This window comes from Antedon bifida, chromosome 7 (genome assembly GCF_963402885.1).
Source record: "Antedon bifida chromosome 7, ecAntBifi1.1, whole genome shotgun sequence".
Classification (NCBI taxonomy): Eukaryota; Metazoa; Echinodermata; class Crinoidea; order Comatulida; family Antedonidae; genus Antedon; species Antedon bifida.
The window spans coordinates 24,404,543-24,423,319 of record NC_136232.1 but is presented as its reverse complement, the minus strand read 5'-3'; the positions used below and the strand labels follow the sequence as shown (position 1 = coordinate 24,423,319).

Sequence of the window (18,777 nt, the reverse complement as noted above, 5' to 3'; positions counted from 1 at the left end):
ATTCAATTCTCTTCATTAAGATATCAAACGAAATTGATAAAATTAAACGAATTGATCCTGACCCACTGCCACCACCCCCCCCCACACAACCCCTACCGACCCAAATAAAATAAACTTACCGTATTTAGTTTATGCTTGCTGTTGCTATACATTTCCTCCGTAGTAAGTTGTGCCGGTTTAGACTGCTCAGCGCCATCTGCAGATTCTGTGATGGTAATAACAATAACAATTGTAAGTGCAGTTTCTCTATATTCCAAGATGACATACAGACCTATTCCTTCCCCTCCTATAATTTTGTTGTAGTTTATTTAAAAACACTTTTTTAAAGCAAAAATTGCAAGTGTATAATGTTGTACCTTTTTAACCTTTTTTCACCTTTTTAAAGAATAAAATGTGTTCATGTACTCCCTCAACCTATTTCTTTGCTGTAGATGACGTCACGACCATTGGATTTAAAAGCTGATGTTTGGCACGTATGGTGATATCAGACAAAACTTTTTAAACCAAAATCTGCTATTTTTTTGCCCACTTACCATTTTCTAGTTTTTCATCATGTGACTGTTCGACTACAGCAGTTGATTGCTCAATGATGTCAGGTGATTGGCTACTTATGTCAGGTGACCGACCATTTAATACTGGTAAAGATTGGGATAGTTCACTACCTATCATTGAACAAATTTACAAACAGTGTAATTTTATCTTTCCCGGATGGCCAAATAAATTTATTATCGATACAAAAGAAAAAATAGTATTACTTTTAGCTGCAAATTAAAATAATTAAAAATATAATTACCTAGTCCACTTTCTGAATCCATTTCTAAATTTTGCCGATTGACGAAAGTGAAACTGCTATCGCTCGAGTCGCTCTGGATTGAGAGAGTTTCAGTCTCAAACCCTCCTAAGGAAGAGACTTCATCAAGAGAGAGCGCAGACCCCATCAACATCTGCTGCTTCTGGGTAAATGATGCAGAAAGGCTGGATGCAGATATCTTAGCCAGGTCCGAGTGTGAAGCACTTCGAGGCGGCTGATTAGTCATCATGTAGGAGACGTTTAAACTAGAGTTTATCATGATAGGACTTGTCGAACGATTTGAAGAACTTGTGTACAAGACACGCCCATCTGGAAAATCTCTATTTGATATGTCGGTATTTGACAAAGTTCTACTGTGTGTCGGTTTGGTATTTAAATGTTGCTGATTAGTGGAATCAATTATGACTTCTGGGCTGTCAGTGGAAACTTTTGGAAGGATTTGAGAATAATTTCTTGTAGACGGTTGAGTCGCCGCTCTTTCTCGAAACTCTGTTGGAATATCAATCGTTTGTTTTGTTGTCAAGGTTTTTACACTTAGAACTTCTCCATTTTTCTTTTCTTCTATGAAAAGGTTTTGTGATGTCGTAGTGATGTTTACGGGGATTGAATCTGATAAAGTGTCTATACTGGGACTACTTGGTAAACTGCTAGAAACCGATGCCTCCCCAGGGCACGATCCAGTCGGACTAATAACTGGCTTGGCAGCATTTACATCTTCTACACTCTCTCCACTAACTAAACCTGTTAAGTCTTTATCTTCTAATCCTCCAGCACTATTACCAACAGATATATCCTCACTTGGAGTATCTTCAGACGGAGCTGGAGCCATGAGTAATGTGGCTTCGATATCTGGACAACGAAAGGCGACTATTTTGCTCGATGATGGTATTTCCTTCTGGGCACTAAGCATTAATTGATCCTCTTCCATTTCTTGAAGAAGTCTCTGCACAGATGTTTGAAGACGGAGTAGAAACAAAACTTGATAGTGTTGGATTACAAGACGGACAACCTCGCTAGTGTGTACAACCAGATGCATATCTCCATGCTTAGGTTTACTCAACTCCATCTGGTCGACATCTTTGACATCGGTTTTGTTATTCAAGATAGTATTCTGATCTTGTTTCCTTTCTGGTAAACCAACTCCGTTAGAAGCTTGTTCAGAGCCGTTCTCTAACAAGCTGGTTCTTAACTGATCAATCTCCATCTGGCATTTCTTTTCATCTGGTGAAAACGTCATATTTCTTGATTTCTGTGGTGTTTCTTGAGATTCAGATGTTTCTTTTTTATCGTCATTCAATTGCATAGGAAAACTGACCCAAATTGTCAATGGAACGGCATCTATAAAGGGAATTTGTCTGTCTTTGAACTCTACAGGCTTGACAAAGTCTGCCCATATCTGGTCAATCTTCACACACCAGACATCTTTTCTAGAATCTTCTCTAAATGTGTAAGTAGATAACTTCATATGCTTCAAGTCTGGATTCACTTTTTTCTCGTCTGATTCCTGCTTTGATTCCAAAGTGGAATCAGATTCAGTTCTTTCGGATTTTTCTTGTTGATTTTCATTTTCATTATGTGTTCCGGGAAGAAAGAAATTCGGCTGAAAAGCATGATCCCAGAGCAGCTGCGGTAGACTTGTGAAGTCGCCAACATGGTTTGGAAAGTAGAGGTTGTTTGTGAACAGTCTTGACTTGTACAGTTGTTGCAGCTTAGTGGACAGTTCTGAGCGAGTGGAGTTGGTACCGATCCGACAATTTGACGCCGTTAGTTGAGATAATTGTATCAACAGTGATTCCGGTCGGTCTGGATGTTCTGGAACCGTTGATGTGGTAGGAATAATTATCTAAATATATTAGACAAAGAAATAAACATAAAAAATAATGGTATTTTAAAGCTTACTTACTATAACTAATTCATAGGGATAATTTTTGTTGTCAAAATTCGCATTCACGCCGCTTTTACTTCCATTACGCAAACTCTTTCCCTTTATCCTAACCCAAACCCCTTTGTCTTTGATTCTAATAAATGGATGCTAATAAATATCATTATTACTAACTAACAATATCAAGTTCATCATTATCTATTTCATCTTACAATAATTATTAATATCATCATTATCATCAATATTATAATTATCACTTACATCTTACAATAATAATAAATAATATCGAACATTTATAAAGTGCTCTTTACCACAGTCTCACAGCGCAACATGAAAAGAATAACTATTGAAATAGGTGAGTTTTCAGGAGAGATTTGAATTGAAAAGGGGATGGAGTGTAACGGATGGAACGAGGAAGTTGGTTCCAAGTCTCTGGTGCCTGGGAAAAGAAGCCATTAGGCACGGATTTTAGGTTGGTTCTAGGTGGTGTTAACATAAGAGGATCCATTTCAAAACAAAGATCTCTGTGTACAATAATTATTAATGTCATCACCAATATTATCATAACCACTGTTGTGCTTTTGCATATGTGCATATAATATATAACAAACTATGTATTTACATTAAAAAAGGTTAGCATACCTTGGGCATCAAAGCATCAACTCTAATGTCAATATGATCCATACCAATTGTTGGACTAGGATCAGCCTGCAAGTCTTCAGGCTAAAAATAACACAAACATTCTCATAATGAAATCTTAATTAACTGAGAAATGGCAAAATAATTAATAATGACAATAAAATTAAATCAAACTAAACTTGGTTCACACCAGGACGTAACGCAATGACGTAGACGCAATGCAAGTGAGTTGACCAATCAAATGCTTGAATAATCCATAGCTTGAGATTGGTCAAATCACTTTGTGTTACATTACGTCCTTGAATCTAATGAAAGAGATTCCAACACAAATATAGTGAATACAATCAGAAGAAAGGGAGTAAAAGTGAGTTATGCCCAGGTGGCAATGGATCTCTACTTACCTAGACGACAGGGACATTTCTTTTATTCTTATCATTTAATAACAAATACAAATATCTTTAAATATTCAGTATTGTTTTTTAGTTTAGTATATATTTACCAGTGACTGCTTAATGTTGAAGACAAATTGATTGATCCACAAGATGGTGGTGTAATCCAGAGTGAACTGAAAGGGGTTCAGTTGTACAAAGACATTCGGTGCTGGAACTGAAAGAGCAACACAAGTTTTAAAAACAGGTCATTTTCATATCGTCGTAAGTTTCACAATCAACCTATTGATTATTATGGAACTTCAGTATGAGCCCACAAAGCCTACTTAAATAAGAAGAATACTATGTACTGTATGTAAGTTTTGATGAAATAGAAAAGAATTTAACAGAGGGACTCAACTGTCATCTGAACATTGATGTGGAAAAACAAACCAATGTAGTTACAGTTCAAAGAGCATTTCACTGAAGTGAGGGACCACTGCACTACATCAGCCTATCAGATACATCAGTTTGAAGTCAAGCAGACTATACCCGAGTTGCAGAGTATTGAACGTATCAAAGTATATTCTTAAACAATGCGTAAAGCTCTGTCTAAACTATCAAACTTTATATGAAAAAAATGTGATTTGCCCATATATGGATATAGTGATGTCATATCACTATTTAGGCATATCACTACCATATTTGGGCACATCACACTTTTTTTGTCAAACTAGTTTGATAGTGTAGACAGATCTTATGACTTTTACCATGAAATTGAAATTGTTTGCATAAGTTTGCTGTTGCATAGTTCGTACTCTGCAAGTTTAATTTTCTTTTTTTTTGAAAAACAAAAACATACCTGGAAAATCTAATCCATCAGGAAAATAATAGGAAGTATACTCAATATGTACAGACGACATTTCCGGTGGGAGGAATAAAGCTTTTTTGTCGGATGAGAAAAGTCGAGATTGCGATCCTTTCGACGCCCTATCGGAGGTCGATAAATTATAAATTTCAAAGTCACTGATGCGTATAATAGCACAATGCGCCAACAGTTTAATGGACTTTGTTGCAGGAGAAGTTCGCGGTACTGGTGGTGGCTTCGGTTGACCTTTAACCTCATCGGATAAACTAATACTTGACTTCCTAGTGTTATCAAATTTAACCTGAATGTTTGTGTTTTTAGTGTCTGTTGTTGTGTTTGCTCTCACACTCTCATTCAATAGTGTTGTTCCATTTCTGCTATCAGGTCCATTTTGTTCAATGTTGGTATTAGCAGTTTCTCTCTGTTCAGTTTTTCTAGCAGCGGCTTTTGCCTGTTCCTGAGCTTTGGCTATATGTTGCCTAGCGTGTGTATATTGCCGTTTGAAATGTCCAAGAATTGCTTGAACCCATTTATCAGCTGCCTTCATTGCTTCATCGTATCGTTCCCAATGCTCTCGACTTGCACCTTTAAAAAAAAATCAGAAATTTGTAACAATGCAGGAACGTTTCCATGGAAGGAAAGGGTTTGGGGTGGTTAGTGAACTCTATCATGGGGGTTATTATTTATGAAGTCTAATGAAGAACTAACTAATTATATAACACAAACCAAGGGTCAAAGTTTAATTATCTAAAAGATAATAGGCAGCTTTCGAAACACATGACGCGGCGATTATCGAGATGCAACAGACCGTGAAATCCTACTGCGCAATTTGTTCGGCCTGCTCATGGTGAGACGGGATTCGGCTGATTTGGTGTTGCCTGGAAGACGCGATTTGTTATGGACCTTCTATGAGTGTTTTTACAGTTTATATATCTATATAATTCTCACAGATTTCCTCATCTTTATCGTTTCAAATTAATTAATTAAATTTCAGTATATCACCGGGCGGTTTAGAATTAATGTTCTTTGCCTCTTGTGTTTATATATATAAAGTATCTCTTCGGAGATCCCGCCTCGTGAATAAAAATACTGAAAGATGAGGGCGTATCAATTTGATCTCTGTTGCGCGTGCGTACCACTGAGGACTAGTGCTGTTCCGCCGTACCACGCCGAGAATGTTAAAGAGTCGTTATCCAATCGAGTTCGAACAATACCATGAAAGCCCCAGTGGTCTAATGGTTAGGACATCTGCATATCAAGCAGGCGGTCCGAGTTCGAGTCTCGGTTGGGGCGACTTTTTCTCATTCTCACAGATTTCCTCATCTTTATCGTTTCAAATTAATTAATTAAATTTCAGTATATCACCGGGCGGTTTAGAATTAATGTTCTTTGCCTCTTGTGTTTATATATATAAAGTATCTCTTCGGAGATCCCGCCTCGTGAATAAAAATACTGAAAGATGAGGGCGTATCAATTTGATCTCTGTTACGCGTGCGTACAACTGAGGACTAGTGCTGTTCCGCCGTACCACGCCGAGAATGTTAAAGAGTCGTTATCCAATCGAGTTCGAACAATACCATGAAAGCCCCAGTGGTCTAATGGTTAGGACATCTGCATATCAAGCAGGCGGTCCGAGTTCGAGTCTCGGTTGGGGCGACTTTTTCTCATTCTCACAGATTTCCTCATCTTTATCGTTTCAAATTAATTAATTAAATTTCAGTATATCACCGGGCGGTTTAGAATTAATGTTCTTTGCCTCTTGTGTTTATATATATAAAGTATCTCTTCGGAGATCCCGCCTCGTGAATAAAAATACTGAAAGATGAGGGCGTATCAATTTGATCTCTGTTGCGCGTGCGTACAACTGAGGACTAGTGCTGTTCCGCCGTACCACGCCGAGAATGTTAAAGAGTCGTTATCCAATCAAGTTCGAACAATACCATGAAAGCCCCAGTGGTCTAATGGTTAGGACATCTGCATATCAAGCAGGCGGTCCGAGTTCGAGTCTTGGTTGGGGCGACTTTTTCTCATTCTCACAGATTTCCTCATCTTTATCGTTTCAAATTAATTAATTAAATTTCAGTATATCACCGGGCGGTTTAGAATTAATGTTCTTTGCCTCTTGTGTTTATATATATAAAGTATCTCTTCGGAGATCCCGCCTCGTGAATAAAAATACTGAAAGATGAGGGCGTATCAATTTGATCTCTGTTGCGCGTGCGTACAACTGAGGACTAGTGCTGTTCCGCCGTACCACGCCGAGAATGTTAAAGAGTCGTTATCCAATCGAGTTCGAACAATACCATGAAAGCCCCAGTGGTCTAATGGTTAGGACATCTGCATATCAAGCAGGCGGTCCGAGTTCGAGTCTCGGTTGGGGCGACTTTTTCTCATTCTCACAGATTTCCTCATCTTTATCGTTTCAAATTAATTAAATTTCAGTATATCACCGGGCGGTTTAGAATTAATGTTCTTTGCCTCTTGTGTTTATATATATAAAGTATCTCTTCGGAGATCCCGCCTCGTGAATAAAAATACTGAAAGATGAGGGCGTATCAATTTGATCTCTGTTGCGCGTGCGTACAACTGAGGACTAGTGCTGTTCCGCCGTACCACGCCGAGAATGTTAAAGAGTCGTTATCCAATCGAGTTCGAACAATACCATGAAAGCCCCAGTGGTCTAATGGTTAGGACATCTGCATATCAAGCAGGCGGTCCGAGTTCGAGTCTCGGTTGGGGCGACTTTTTCTCATTCTCACAGATTTCCTCATCTTTATCGTTTCAAATTAATTAATTAAATTTCAGTATATCACCGGGCGGTTTAGAATTAATGTTCTTTGCCTCTTGTGTTTATATATATAAAGTATCTCTTCGGAGATCCCGCCTCGTGAATAAAAATACTGAAAGATGAGGGCGTATCAATTTGATCTCTGTTGCGCGTGCGTACAACTGAGGACTAGTGCTGTTCCGCCGTACCACGCCGAGAATGTTAAAGAGTCGTTATCCAATCGAGTTCGAACAATACCATGAAAGCCCCAGTGGTCTAATGGTTAGGACATCTGCATATCAAGCAGGCGGTCCGAGTTTGAGTCTCGGTTGGGGCGACTTTTTCTCATTCTCACAGATTTCCTCATCTTTATCGTTTCAAATTAATTAATTAAATTTCAGTATATCACCGGGCGGTTTAGAATTAATGTTCTTTGCCTCTTGTGTTTATATATATAAAGTATCTCTTCGGAGATCCCGCCTCGTGAATAAAAATACTGAAAGATGAGGGCGTATCAATTTGATCTCTGTTGCGCGTGCGTACAACTGAGGACTAGTGCTGTTCCGCCGTACCACGCCGAGAATGTTAAAGAGTCGTTATCCAATCGAGTTCGAACAATACCATGTCTATATAAGAGTACAGATACAATCTGTACTGATTGTATTTTATTTAGAAAGATATTTAAGAACTTCTGTGTGAAATTAGGCCTAGACCTATAAGGCCCTAGTAGGGAAATGCGATTACACAGACCGCGTTCTCATAAATCGAAACAGCTTATAATTCGTGACGCGAAAGCCATGCAACGGTATTCATGGTTGACTGACTTCCGCGTCTCCCCTCCCCGCGTCGCCACTTCGAAAGCTCACTATTGTCCAAATAAGAAAGTAGGAATATCCCAGTAATAATCACAACATAGAAATTTAACAATGTTAAAAGATGATTATGGGCTTTACCATTATAGATATAAGTATGGTATTCATCTTTCAAAATAGACTACAATTCTGAGGACTGTACCATTTAAAGTATTTTAAAGTTTTTTCTAAAATAAACAGTATATACTCTACTCACTAGCTGTATGGAATGGATAGTAGTCAACAAAAAGCTTATGTAGAGTTAGCTGCATAGCTCCACCATCAACACGCCGCTTGAATGATTCTAAGAACGATAAGAAATTGAACACATTCAGCATGGATTGGAAACATTCTGTGTGAAAGGAACACAACATAATATTGCTCTTAAGCTCTGTCCACACTATCAAACTAGTTTGACAAAAAGTGTGATGCCGAAATAAGGTAGCAATTATGCCCAAATATGGTAGTGAGATGACATCATTATGTCCATATATGGGCACATCACATTTTTTTGTCACAAAGTTTGGTAGTGTAGACAGAGCTTTACAGAGTTTTTTCATATTTTTCTGATGACATAACCACCAGTTATATAACAATTGTATCATGTCTTGTAAGGTTTTATGCCAAATAGATGGCTGGGCTAGTAGTTGTAAATTACTTGCCCATATCATCAAGAAGGAAGTCATTTTAATTGGATTAATGGCCAAAATGATAGTATAATAGTAATACAAAACAAAAAACAATGCATATTACTTAACAAAAAACTTAGTAAAAAATAAAAAAATTAATTTTCTATCAAAATAATAAATAAAAGTTAAGTTAAAAATTAAACGGCAAAAAAAATTTGTAAAATCAATTGTTAATTTATTATATATCCACCAAGAGTAACTCTTACACATGCATACATGCAAAGTATTAATAAACATCTGTTAATATTTTATCATGCTACAGAAAAAATGCGTGACAGATGTTGGCTGGAAGGGGGTATAACCTATGTTAGGGTGGTCTACTGGTAATACTAATATAGTTTTATATAGTATATGTAGACTTATATTAAAATATTTTTAATAATAAAACATTTCCATATATTTGTGTTTCTACAGAAAAAAATGTTGAAAAATGTAATGTTGTCATCATAGTAAAAAAACTATACCTTAAAACAAACATAAAATTGGTTAATAAACCAATAAAATTATATAAATAAAAAAGTTTATATAGATAAAGAAAACAATAAAGATAAAGATATTAATTTTTATAAGAATATAAAATCAAATATAAGAAAAACAAGTTATTTTTTATATAATATGTTAGATATATATAGTATCAGTATACAAAGTTAATTATAATAATTATATGCATATATATATTTTATTGATTGATAATAATTGAATAAATATTGGAAAACATACGTTTTTATTGATTAATAAAGCTAGGTTATTGTACAGTATATACATAGCAACAACTTATATACAGAACATACTTAGTTCTCACAAGGAAAAAAAAACACGCAAAGACGCAACACACAATGCAAGTAATTTGACAATTCGTGATGGATTATCTGAACTCTGGCATGTGATTGGTCAATTTACTTGCGTTGCGTGTATGTCCGTTTACTGCGTCCTTGTGGGAACCAATCAAAGGGAGGGACGTACTAAAACATTCAACTACTGTATACCAATACCTTCATTGGGATCTTGATTCCACACGGTATAAATAAATCAAACAGATAAAAAAAAAAAAATTAAATGTAGAATCATACGCAGAAGTTTAATTATAGTAAAGCTATGTCTACACTATCAAAATATTTGACAAAAAAAGTGTGATGTACTCAAATATGGTAGTGATGATATGCCCACATAGTGATATGCCCACATATGGTAGTGATATGCCCACATATGGTAGTGATATGCCCACATATGGTAGTGATATGCCCACATATGGTAGTGATATGACATCATCATACATCCATATATGGGTACTGTACATCACATAAAGTTTAACAAAGCTTTAGTAGTAGTAGAGCCTCTATTAAGGGGACAACGTCAGGACCAATACAATACATTGTCTCCTTAATAAATTGGGAGTCCCCCTGGAGTAGGTCAACTGTACTAGTTCCTATATTGATAAATTAAAAACAAAAAATTATTGATTGATCTACGTAATTAATTATTAGCTTGATTATTTAATTAATCATTTTATTCAATAATAGAATGAATGAATCAATTAAGGAAAGAATTAGTTAAATGATAAATGAATCAAGAATTTAATTGGCCAATCAATTTGATTGCTAGCTAGGTACTGTATGTAAAGTAGTATTTGATTACTATATCAACAACAACATAATTTATTAATTACAGTACATACAATAGATAAACTAAACAGTCAAAACTAAAATATTCAATTTACAGAAACGTAAATGAAATTGATGATGACAATGCAAGTTAAACCAGTCTAAGATTGGGCAATAAATATCGGGAATATTTTTACCACATAAGTGGTTTATGATTTAGCCTGTTTGGGAGTGGCCCTAAATATCGTTCTCAACATTCGAGTCTGTATTGTATAGAATAAGTGAAAATTCATTCTATTGCATGTCTACATGCAAGACTTGTCGGCATACAGTACAAATGCATAATTACTGTACAGTACTTGTTTTTAAAGGAGATTTATGACCCAAACCTTACAGTGTTATATAAGTTTGTAAAAATATACAAAATTAAAAAATATCGGCCAAATAGTTAGAAAGAAATGTTATAACTGAAAACCTTTCCTGCAAAGAAATATAAATAAAAAACAAACCAAAAATAGTAGATGTAAGCATATACAAAACCAAGCAGTAAAAATAAGAGTAGACACATTGTTAATATTACTTTATGTAATACAATGATTCCGATATAATCCCTATAAATACAACAGCTAGTTGAAAGAAAAAAAGAGATAGAGATCTTCTATTAGCTACAAGAAGTACATAAACAAAAATAGTTATCAAGCAGTTTAAGAATGGAGAATATTTGAAAGAGACTTCAATAGGTGTGTCAATAAAATGGAGTCTGGGAATTGGTTTAAAACTGCAAGAAAATCTTCTGTGTTTGTTTTATGTATTGTAATATATATGTTATCATTTTTTCTTGTGTACAACAGAGTCATGTTGCATGTACTGTAGAACCAACAGCTAAATGTCTCATCTAAAGAGTGCAACATTATCAAGTGTTCCAAACCAAACGGTTGAAACACAAGCAGAGGGGGTGATAATCATTACATATAACAGCAAAAAGGTTTGAAGTGTTGGCATGTTAGATTGGACACCCTGCAGTGATGTCATCTCAAACTTTAGTATGATTGGTTAGTAGAATAAACTGATGGCACTTTATCTGTTTACAATTAATGGTATCAACAATAGATGTTCTGACGACAAATTAGTAGTGAGAATTAGGATAAAATGCAAGTTAGACATTCATGCTGGACCGTAACATTACACTATGCTAATTAATGCTAATTTATGCAAATTTATACAAAATACAAACCACTGTTTCTTATTCCCCACACTTTAAAGACAGTCTCTGATTTGTGGCATTACAAAAGAAGTGAAAATGTTAATTACAATCTAAACTATTTTAAGTTGCTAAAAAAACAAATTACAGTAGGTGGATAATAACTGCAGGTTTTGTACGTTTCTTAAGCTCTGTCTACACTATCAAACTAGTTTGAAAAAAAAGGTGATGTGCCCAAATAATAGTAGTGATATGCCCAAATATGGTAGTCATTTATGACATCATCATGTCCATATATGGGCACATCACATATTTTTGGTCACATAAAGTTTGATAGTGTGGACAGAGCTTTATTTTGCTTGTTTGTTTGCACAATGTTTTCTATAATTCAAAAGTTATCGTATTAAACTTTCTTTTTCAACTATACTAACAAACCATGCTTATTGATTTTCCAAAAAAAAATGTATATATTGACGTCACGAAAACTACACAATATTGAATAGCGCCCTCTATATTTTTCAAAGTATTCTCTATGATTTCTGAATGCTAGATTTACTTTCTGTGCTTCTAAATTTAAAATTTCAATTACGGTTATCATTGGCTCACCTTTTTCCGGCCTGTTCATCTCGTCACATAAATGAAGATCGATTCTTTGGGTACAGAAGTGGTAAGAAGTTTCGTGAAGATCATATTGTTCAAAGTACTGTAACTGGGCAAGTTCTTTTGCATTCTTGATGTTGTGAGGGCGCTTTGCATCAACTTCTTGCTTTACAACTGATGTGGTCTATCAAGGAAAAGAAAGAAGTAACATCAAGATCGACATTAAAGACTTAAGCATAATTGTCTATGCTCATGGATCTAACACCTTATAACAATGCTACAGAAAAAACACAAGATCATTAACAACGCAGCAAAACACAGCGCCCTCACCCACATGGTGATGTCAGACCTGTATTTAATTTCAACAAAGAGTGTTTGCAAACTGTAGAAGTACCTTTTTTTTCCTTATTCATTTTTTGGATCAAAAGAAAAAAAAATTACTTTACTAATACTACATTTTTTTAAAATTATGCATGTAAATTATATTTATTTAAATTATGTAAATTATATTTATTTAAATTATGCAAATATGTGAATTATTAAAACCTGTTGTTTCTGGTTTGCCATTGCTTTGCTCTGTTGTGTTGATTTTTGAATGACTGGGTTCAGACTTCTGAAATGCATAATGACAGCTTTGATCTGTGAATCGGTCAGCACCCATAGAATATCGTCCAACAGCACACTTAATTTGGAAGCCAAAATATCACAGTCGCTTAACTTTTTTTTCATCGTTATATGAATCTGAAAAGTTAAAAAGAAATTAATTTTTAAAAAAACTTCAACCTAAGATGAGGGACTTAATTTCACTTCACATGGTATACTGCAAACTGTACTATAGTTTATTTGCCATCCAAACTTTTAAACAAGATAAAGTTTTTCATTTTTCAACCCAATAAAAACATAATACTAATTCTGGCAAAATTAGTTACCAGGCTATCTTACCTGTCCCTGATTGGTGATAATTCTAATTGGTGTGTTAGGTCTACCTCCTTCATGATCTAACGCATCAATTGTTAAACGAATTGTCGACCACTCAACCATTTTAAACAGTAATGTTTCCCCGCGCGTCTGATCTTTAATCCGCGTCATTCTTAAATCGGTAGGCTGCCAAGTTGAGGGAGAAACACTTTGAACGACAAACCGGGAAATCTATAAAAAGATTGTAACAACCTGGTTATTATCAGAATTTAGTTTCAAAACTATTGTAAAACAGTGTTTAATATTATTACTACTACTATAGATTTTAATTTCAAAACAAACTGTCAGATCTATAAAAAGAAAAAGATAATTAACAATGTTGTTAATTAATACTAATATAGTAAATTTCAGTTTCACATAGTATAGTTTCAAAACAAATAATGAAAGTAAATAAAATTGGACAGAGACAGAAAGTAAAAGAATGCAAGTTCTTACATACAAAGAATACTGTACTTTGTATAAAGTTGAAACTCTTTTACCTGTATATCAGCTTTGAATGTATTTGATACAAACTGGCCGTTGATTGCATTGATTGACACGAAAACGCCATCTACTGTCTTTTCTACGAATCCATATTTACTCGTCGCTCTGGAGTAATAAAGAAATTTTAAAGCATAATAAAGGTATCAACAAATTTTAATTGCACGTGACAGGGAAGGACACGTATTTAAAATCTGATCTTAAACAAATATTTGCGGTCACACTATAAGAGCAAAGAATATCGCAATCATTATCATCGTTTTTCTTAGGGCCGTCCAGAAAGTAATTTCTTGCAAGTTTCGCACTAATTCATCTTTCTTACTCACTCAACATAAATTGAATGTTTGCAAAAACTGGAAAAGATCAAATAAGCTCAGTAGGCCTATAGAGCTTTAAGTCTGGTTTCACCAGAACAAAATAACTACCAGTACTAATAATTGTATCAAATAAAAATAAACAATACTTAAATCTTTTAAAATCTTAACTTTAAGATCAGACAAGTAGTAGTAATACTATAATTTTTATTTATTTTTTAATATTCATTTATTAGTTTTTAAATGCCTATTTTTCTTTTATAATATACAATGATAATAATAATAATATCTAATTTTTTAAATTCAGAATTTATGAAAATTTGATAATATTAAAGACCAAATTGAATAAATTAATTCTTACGCAGGTGTTTGCTTGGCATCAGGTGTAGTTGGCGTGGACGTCCTTGGTTCCTCACATGTCCGCAACTCCACTTCTACTTGATCTAAATACTGTAACAATACAGTTAATTACAGTTAATCAATTATCAAAGAAAAAAAACATGAAAAATGAAGAATAATAAAATCAGATTTTGAATTTTGTAGTATATTTATAATCACTTCCGTATAAAAAAAGTCATAAAAAATGTTTTCAGTTACAAAATGACAAAATAAATGGTTAAATTCAACAAAACAATTATTTTTTCAGGGGGACTATACAATAAGTAATTTATATGATTGTACAGTACAGTGTCTTTTAATTAACTAATTCAGAACTGTACTCCTATGAATGGATGACTAGTTAAGAGCAGGAATATTGAAAAAACCCAGTACCATTTTGATTTTACAATTCGTTTAGGAAAATATCTAGAAAGTGACCATGTCATTGGAATTTCCCTGTAATTAATAGACAGTACAGTAAAACCGCTTTTTTGGACACCTCTATTCAGGGGACACCCCATTAAATGGACACTTTCCTATGACACGAATGAGGGAAAATATTACATGTATTAGCAAGACATTCTGTTTGGTTGCAAAGGTGCCTTACCCCCTTAATAGGAGTTACAAGTACTATTAGTAAACTATAGTCTATTTTTCCTAGTTTATTTTCCATAATTTATTTGATCTAAATCCAATGCCAATTTTTCTTTTATGACTCAGTAATAAATTAAGTTTGAATAATCTACAATCATCAATACATAAATATTAATTAAGAATATTAACAGCAATGAATAATAATTAAGCGATTGTTAGAATTTCGTCACAGATAATCAATACACATTAAAAAGAAGAGACAAGGCTTCAAAATCACCAGCCTCCTCTCATTTCATAATAATTAAAAGCCAAATCCCACCTAAAAATATAATTTGATGGATTTCTTAATGTTTTTAATCAATAATAAATTTCAAAATCATAATAGGAATCTCACAAAACCAATATTTTAAGAGATGTTATAGAAATGGTAGAAAATTATGAATGTTTTTGAAGTTCTACGTCGATTTAAGTACATTATCATCATACAGGCAACACATGATAAATAAAAACAGCTATAAAATGAATAAAACATTTTTATCAGACATGTTTTGATATTCTTTAAAAAAGGAACAAGTAGTACTTACTATACATATTGGGTGAGTTTTTAATTTTGTCCATGGAATCTGTAAATGAAAAAAAAAAATTCAAGGTAAATAAAGGGTGTGTGGCGCAGTGTGTTGGACGTTGGACTACTAATCATGAGATCGCAGTTCGAATCCAACTCTGCCACATTGCTTGTATCCTTAGGCAAGATACTTTACTTACGTTTGCCTCTTTCCACCCAGGTGTATAAATGGGTACCCGGTTTTAGATCAAGACACAACTTTGCGCTGATTATACTAGCTGCATTATGGGAGTATATTTCCATATGTGTTTGAAAAAATGACTGGGGTAATAATGTTCAGCGCTTAGAGGTTTCACAACATTAGGAGCTATATAAATCCAGGATATTATTATTATTAACAGTGTATTAAAATATACTATAATTTTCATATTTAAAACGAATGAATTTAGAAACGCTATGTGTATATTCTACTTTCATGTATGACTTAAAAAAGTAAGTATTGCTTTCTAAATGCTGGTACTGGTGACAGTTCAATAAACTTATACTGCATCAAGCCAAATACAGTACTGTAGTTCATTTTAGCATCTGTGTAAGTAATGCACGGTGTAGAATATGCATGCTGTAAAATGCATGCCGCTTATTTAAGTTGAAATATCTATTCACTGTAGAGATACAGTTAAAACTTCACATCAGTCTGAATAGATGCTTAATTACTGAAGGACATAGCGAGAGGTTAAAAACAGACGAGGCAAAGATGCTTTAAATATAATTATTAATATAAAAATATGACGATCTGTGCCGAGGAATTGGGGTGGGTGGTGAAAATTTAAGACGAGGCGAGTACCTCGTCTGCTTAATGCTGGCTAAGGCCCTGGATACTTCTCATCAATGAAAATGAAAATTGATCAGTGTTGCCAAATAGCACAATTAACTGTGTTAAGGCCAATTCACACAGACGAGCGGTAACGGTAAGCGAAAAACCGCAGAGCTTGTCCCACGTAGAATCTGTATCTATCCTGAACGAAAACCACCCATCCGCTCCGCGTTGTGTGTAAATGGTCATAAGGAATAACATAGATTATATATTTTTATTACTGTTACTGCTCGTCTGTGTAAATTGACCTTTTCTAAAAGATTGTTAAAAATACTCTGTCTGGTGCACAATTGCAAAATGATTGTTCTTGAATGGAAAAAACTACAGCACACTGTAAAATGGTGAAATGAGCAAGTGATTGTCTGATGATGTCAGTGATGTGTTCATGACAGGCCTTGTTTTTAAATTTTGTTTTAATTTTCTTGTCATTGTGATGCGTTTGTTTTTAAAGTGCCATAGAAATGAAATTATAAACAAATGTCATATTATTCAATGCTGCTATTGTCTACTGATATGTTAAAATTCATTCATATAAATTTAATGACGATTCATATATTATGCAGTCAAATATAAAACAAAGCAAATGAAATTTAAACACCCACTCACTTGGCATTCATATGAATTAGCCTGGTGGCGGCATAATAATTACACAGATAAGTTGAGATTAAAATTATTGGTGATGATAATGACTAAACTATTAACAAGCGGTAAAGAAATGGATTGAAATAATATGCTTCATTGATTTCGTGCCTAGGTTTCTATTGATCCGAGCCTGACGAAACGTGTTAAACCTATTCAAAGGAAATCACATATTGCCAGTCCAACCTAGCAAGTGATAAGGGTTTTTAATGTTAGGCTGTGAATTTTGATGGAATTACTATAAAGTCAATATAGTGTAAAAGAAATGGAATAAGGGGGGGGGGGGGGTGTCATGTGACACAGGATGGATAAAGAAAAAGTATTTAATTATCATTAAACCAGTCTTGTTTTAAAGAACATTGTCCTATTAATTAGTTTCTTAAACAAAGGTATTTTCACAGTATTTCTGCAGTAAAAACATAATTATAAAATAAATAAGAGGGATTAGGAAACCCACATCTCTTTACTTTAATTAGGGTGTCGTCTGAATAGGAGTGGGTGTATTGTAATGTTAAAACAAATATTTCTCCTAATAGGGGTGTCCTCTGAATAGAGGTGTCTTCTGAATAGGAGGGGTTCTACAGTATGATAAACATCATCATTGTTAAAATGTTTTACTGTTTAAAAACATCCTGATGCAAATAAGAAAATATTTTCCTCGCACAACACAAGAGGAATTACACAAATTAAACCAACAACTAAATGACCTCTCTGAAGGATGAGATTACTATTACAGATGCATCTTAAGAACATCAAGTAGTTAAAGGGATGCAGTGGTTTTAGTATCAACTGAGCATGTTATGTTAACTCAACAGCAATGTAAAATATTCCAATAATAATAATCCATTTAAAATAACTTCAAATAACATAAAATAAACTTAAAATGAAAAGAGATAGAACACTATTTAAAACTTGTCCTTTTGATCTACTGATAAGTCATTTTTTTAGAATCTCAAATGTTATGATAAATATTTGACCAAAAAAAAAATTGCAGGAAAAATCAGATATAAAACTACTGTAGAAATTATAACTCTATACAGTAGATGAAAATAAATTTAATAATGCTTTAAAAGCAAACCAAACGCACACACGTAATAATCTATAATTCAATATTGAATCCAAGTATCACCGTATAAAACAATAAAGCAGTGCTTCTGTAAAACATACTTCATGATGCACAGAAAGAATTTAATTATTTTGTTTAACTTTAAATACCTATAAAGTCACTTTCTTCATTCTTGTTTTTAGAATTAAATTCTACAGCGAAATTGACATTAAACATTACAATTATTATTTGAAATCATAAACTTAATGTAACTTTTATGGCTGTCATGAAGAATAGTATTATTAATAATGGCCAGTGAGTATGTGACATTTACAGCCAAGCATACTAAATGATTAATAAAGAATTCCCTTGTTAATTATAGCCTAAACATTTTCCCATTAACAATAATGTTAGCTTTAAAGTCCCTTTCAGTGTTAGTACAGTTACTGTTAACAAAACAAATATTTCTTTTTATGTTCTTTGTCTGTCTCTCTTCTCTGATCCATAAAGCATACGTAGCAACTGGGGATTGTCCATGTTACTTACACTTACAGGCATAGCGGTTTAACATGGAAATCAGGATCCAAGTCTGAAGCCAGGGGCTTGTAGCGTTTGAGCAAACCCCATTTTTTC

The 18,777-nt window shown here is 34.0% G+C and overlaps 1 protein-coding gene across 2 annotated transcripts in view; it reads right to left on the bottom strand.

Moving 5' to 3' along the window:
- The window catches only part of LOC144848741 (bridge-like lipid transfer protein family member 3B), a 109,311-nt gene that overhangs the window by 88,036 nt on the left and 2,498 nt on the right, over nt 1-18,777 (bottom strand). For both annotated transcript variants that reach the window (XR_013613910.1, XM_078705607.1), the window contains exons 3-15: nt 15,606-15,644; nt 14,411-14,499; nt 13,735-13,843; nt 13,220-13,426; nt 12,824-13,018; nt 12,284-12,461; nt 8,404-8,490; nt 4,563-5,153; nt 3,832-3,938; nt 3,336-3,416; nt 794-2,654; nt 534-662; nt 120-205 (exon numbers count right to left, since the gene is read on the bottom strand). Coding sequence is in view for 1 of the 2 variants with exons in the window: in XM_078705607.1 (XP_078561733.1) it covers nt 120-205; nt 534-662; nt 794-2,654; nt 3,336-3,416; nt 3,832-3,938; nt 4,563-5,153; nt 8,404-8,490; nt 12,284-12,461; nt 12,824-13,018; nt 13,220-13,426; nt 13,735-13,843; nt 14,411-14,499; nt 15,606-15,644 (3,759 nt within the window). In the remaining variant the exon portion in view is untranslated. The remainder of the gene's footprint in view (nt 1-119; nt 206-533; nt 663-793; nt 2,655-3,335; nt 3,417-3,831; nt 3,939-4,562; nt 5,154-8,403; nt 8,491-12,283; nt 12,462-12,823; nt 13,019-13,219; nt 13,427-13,734; nt 13,844-14,410; nt 14,500-15,605; nt 15,645-18,777) is intronic.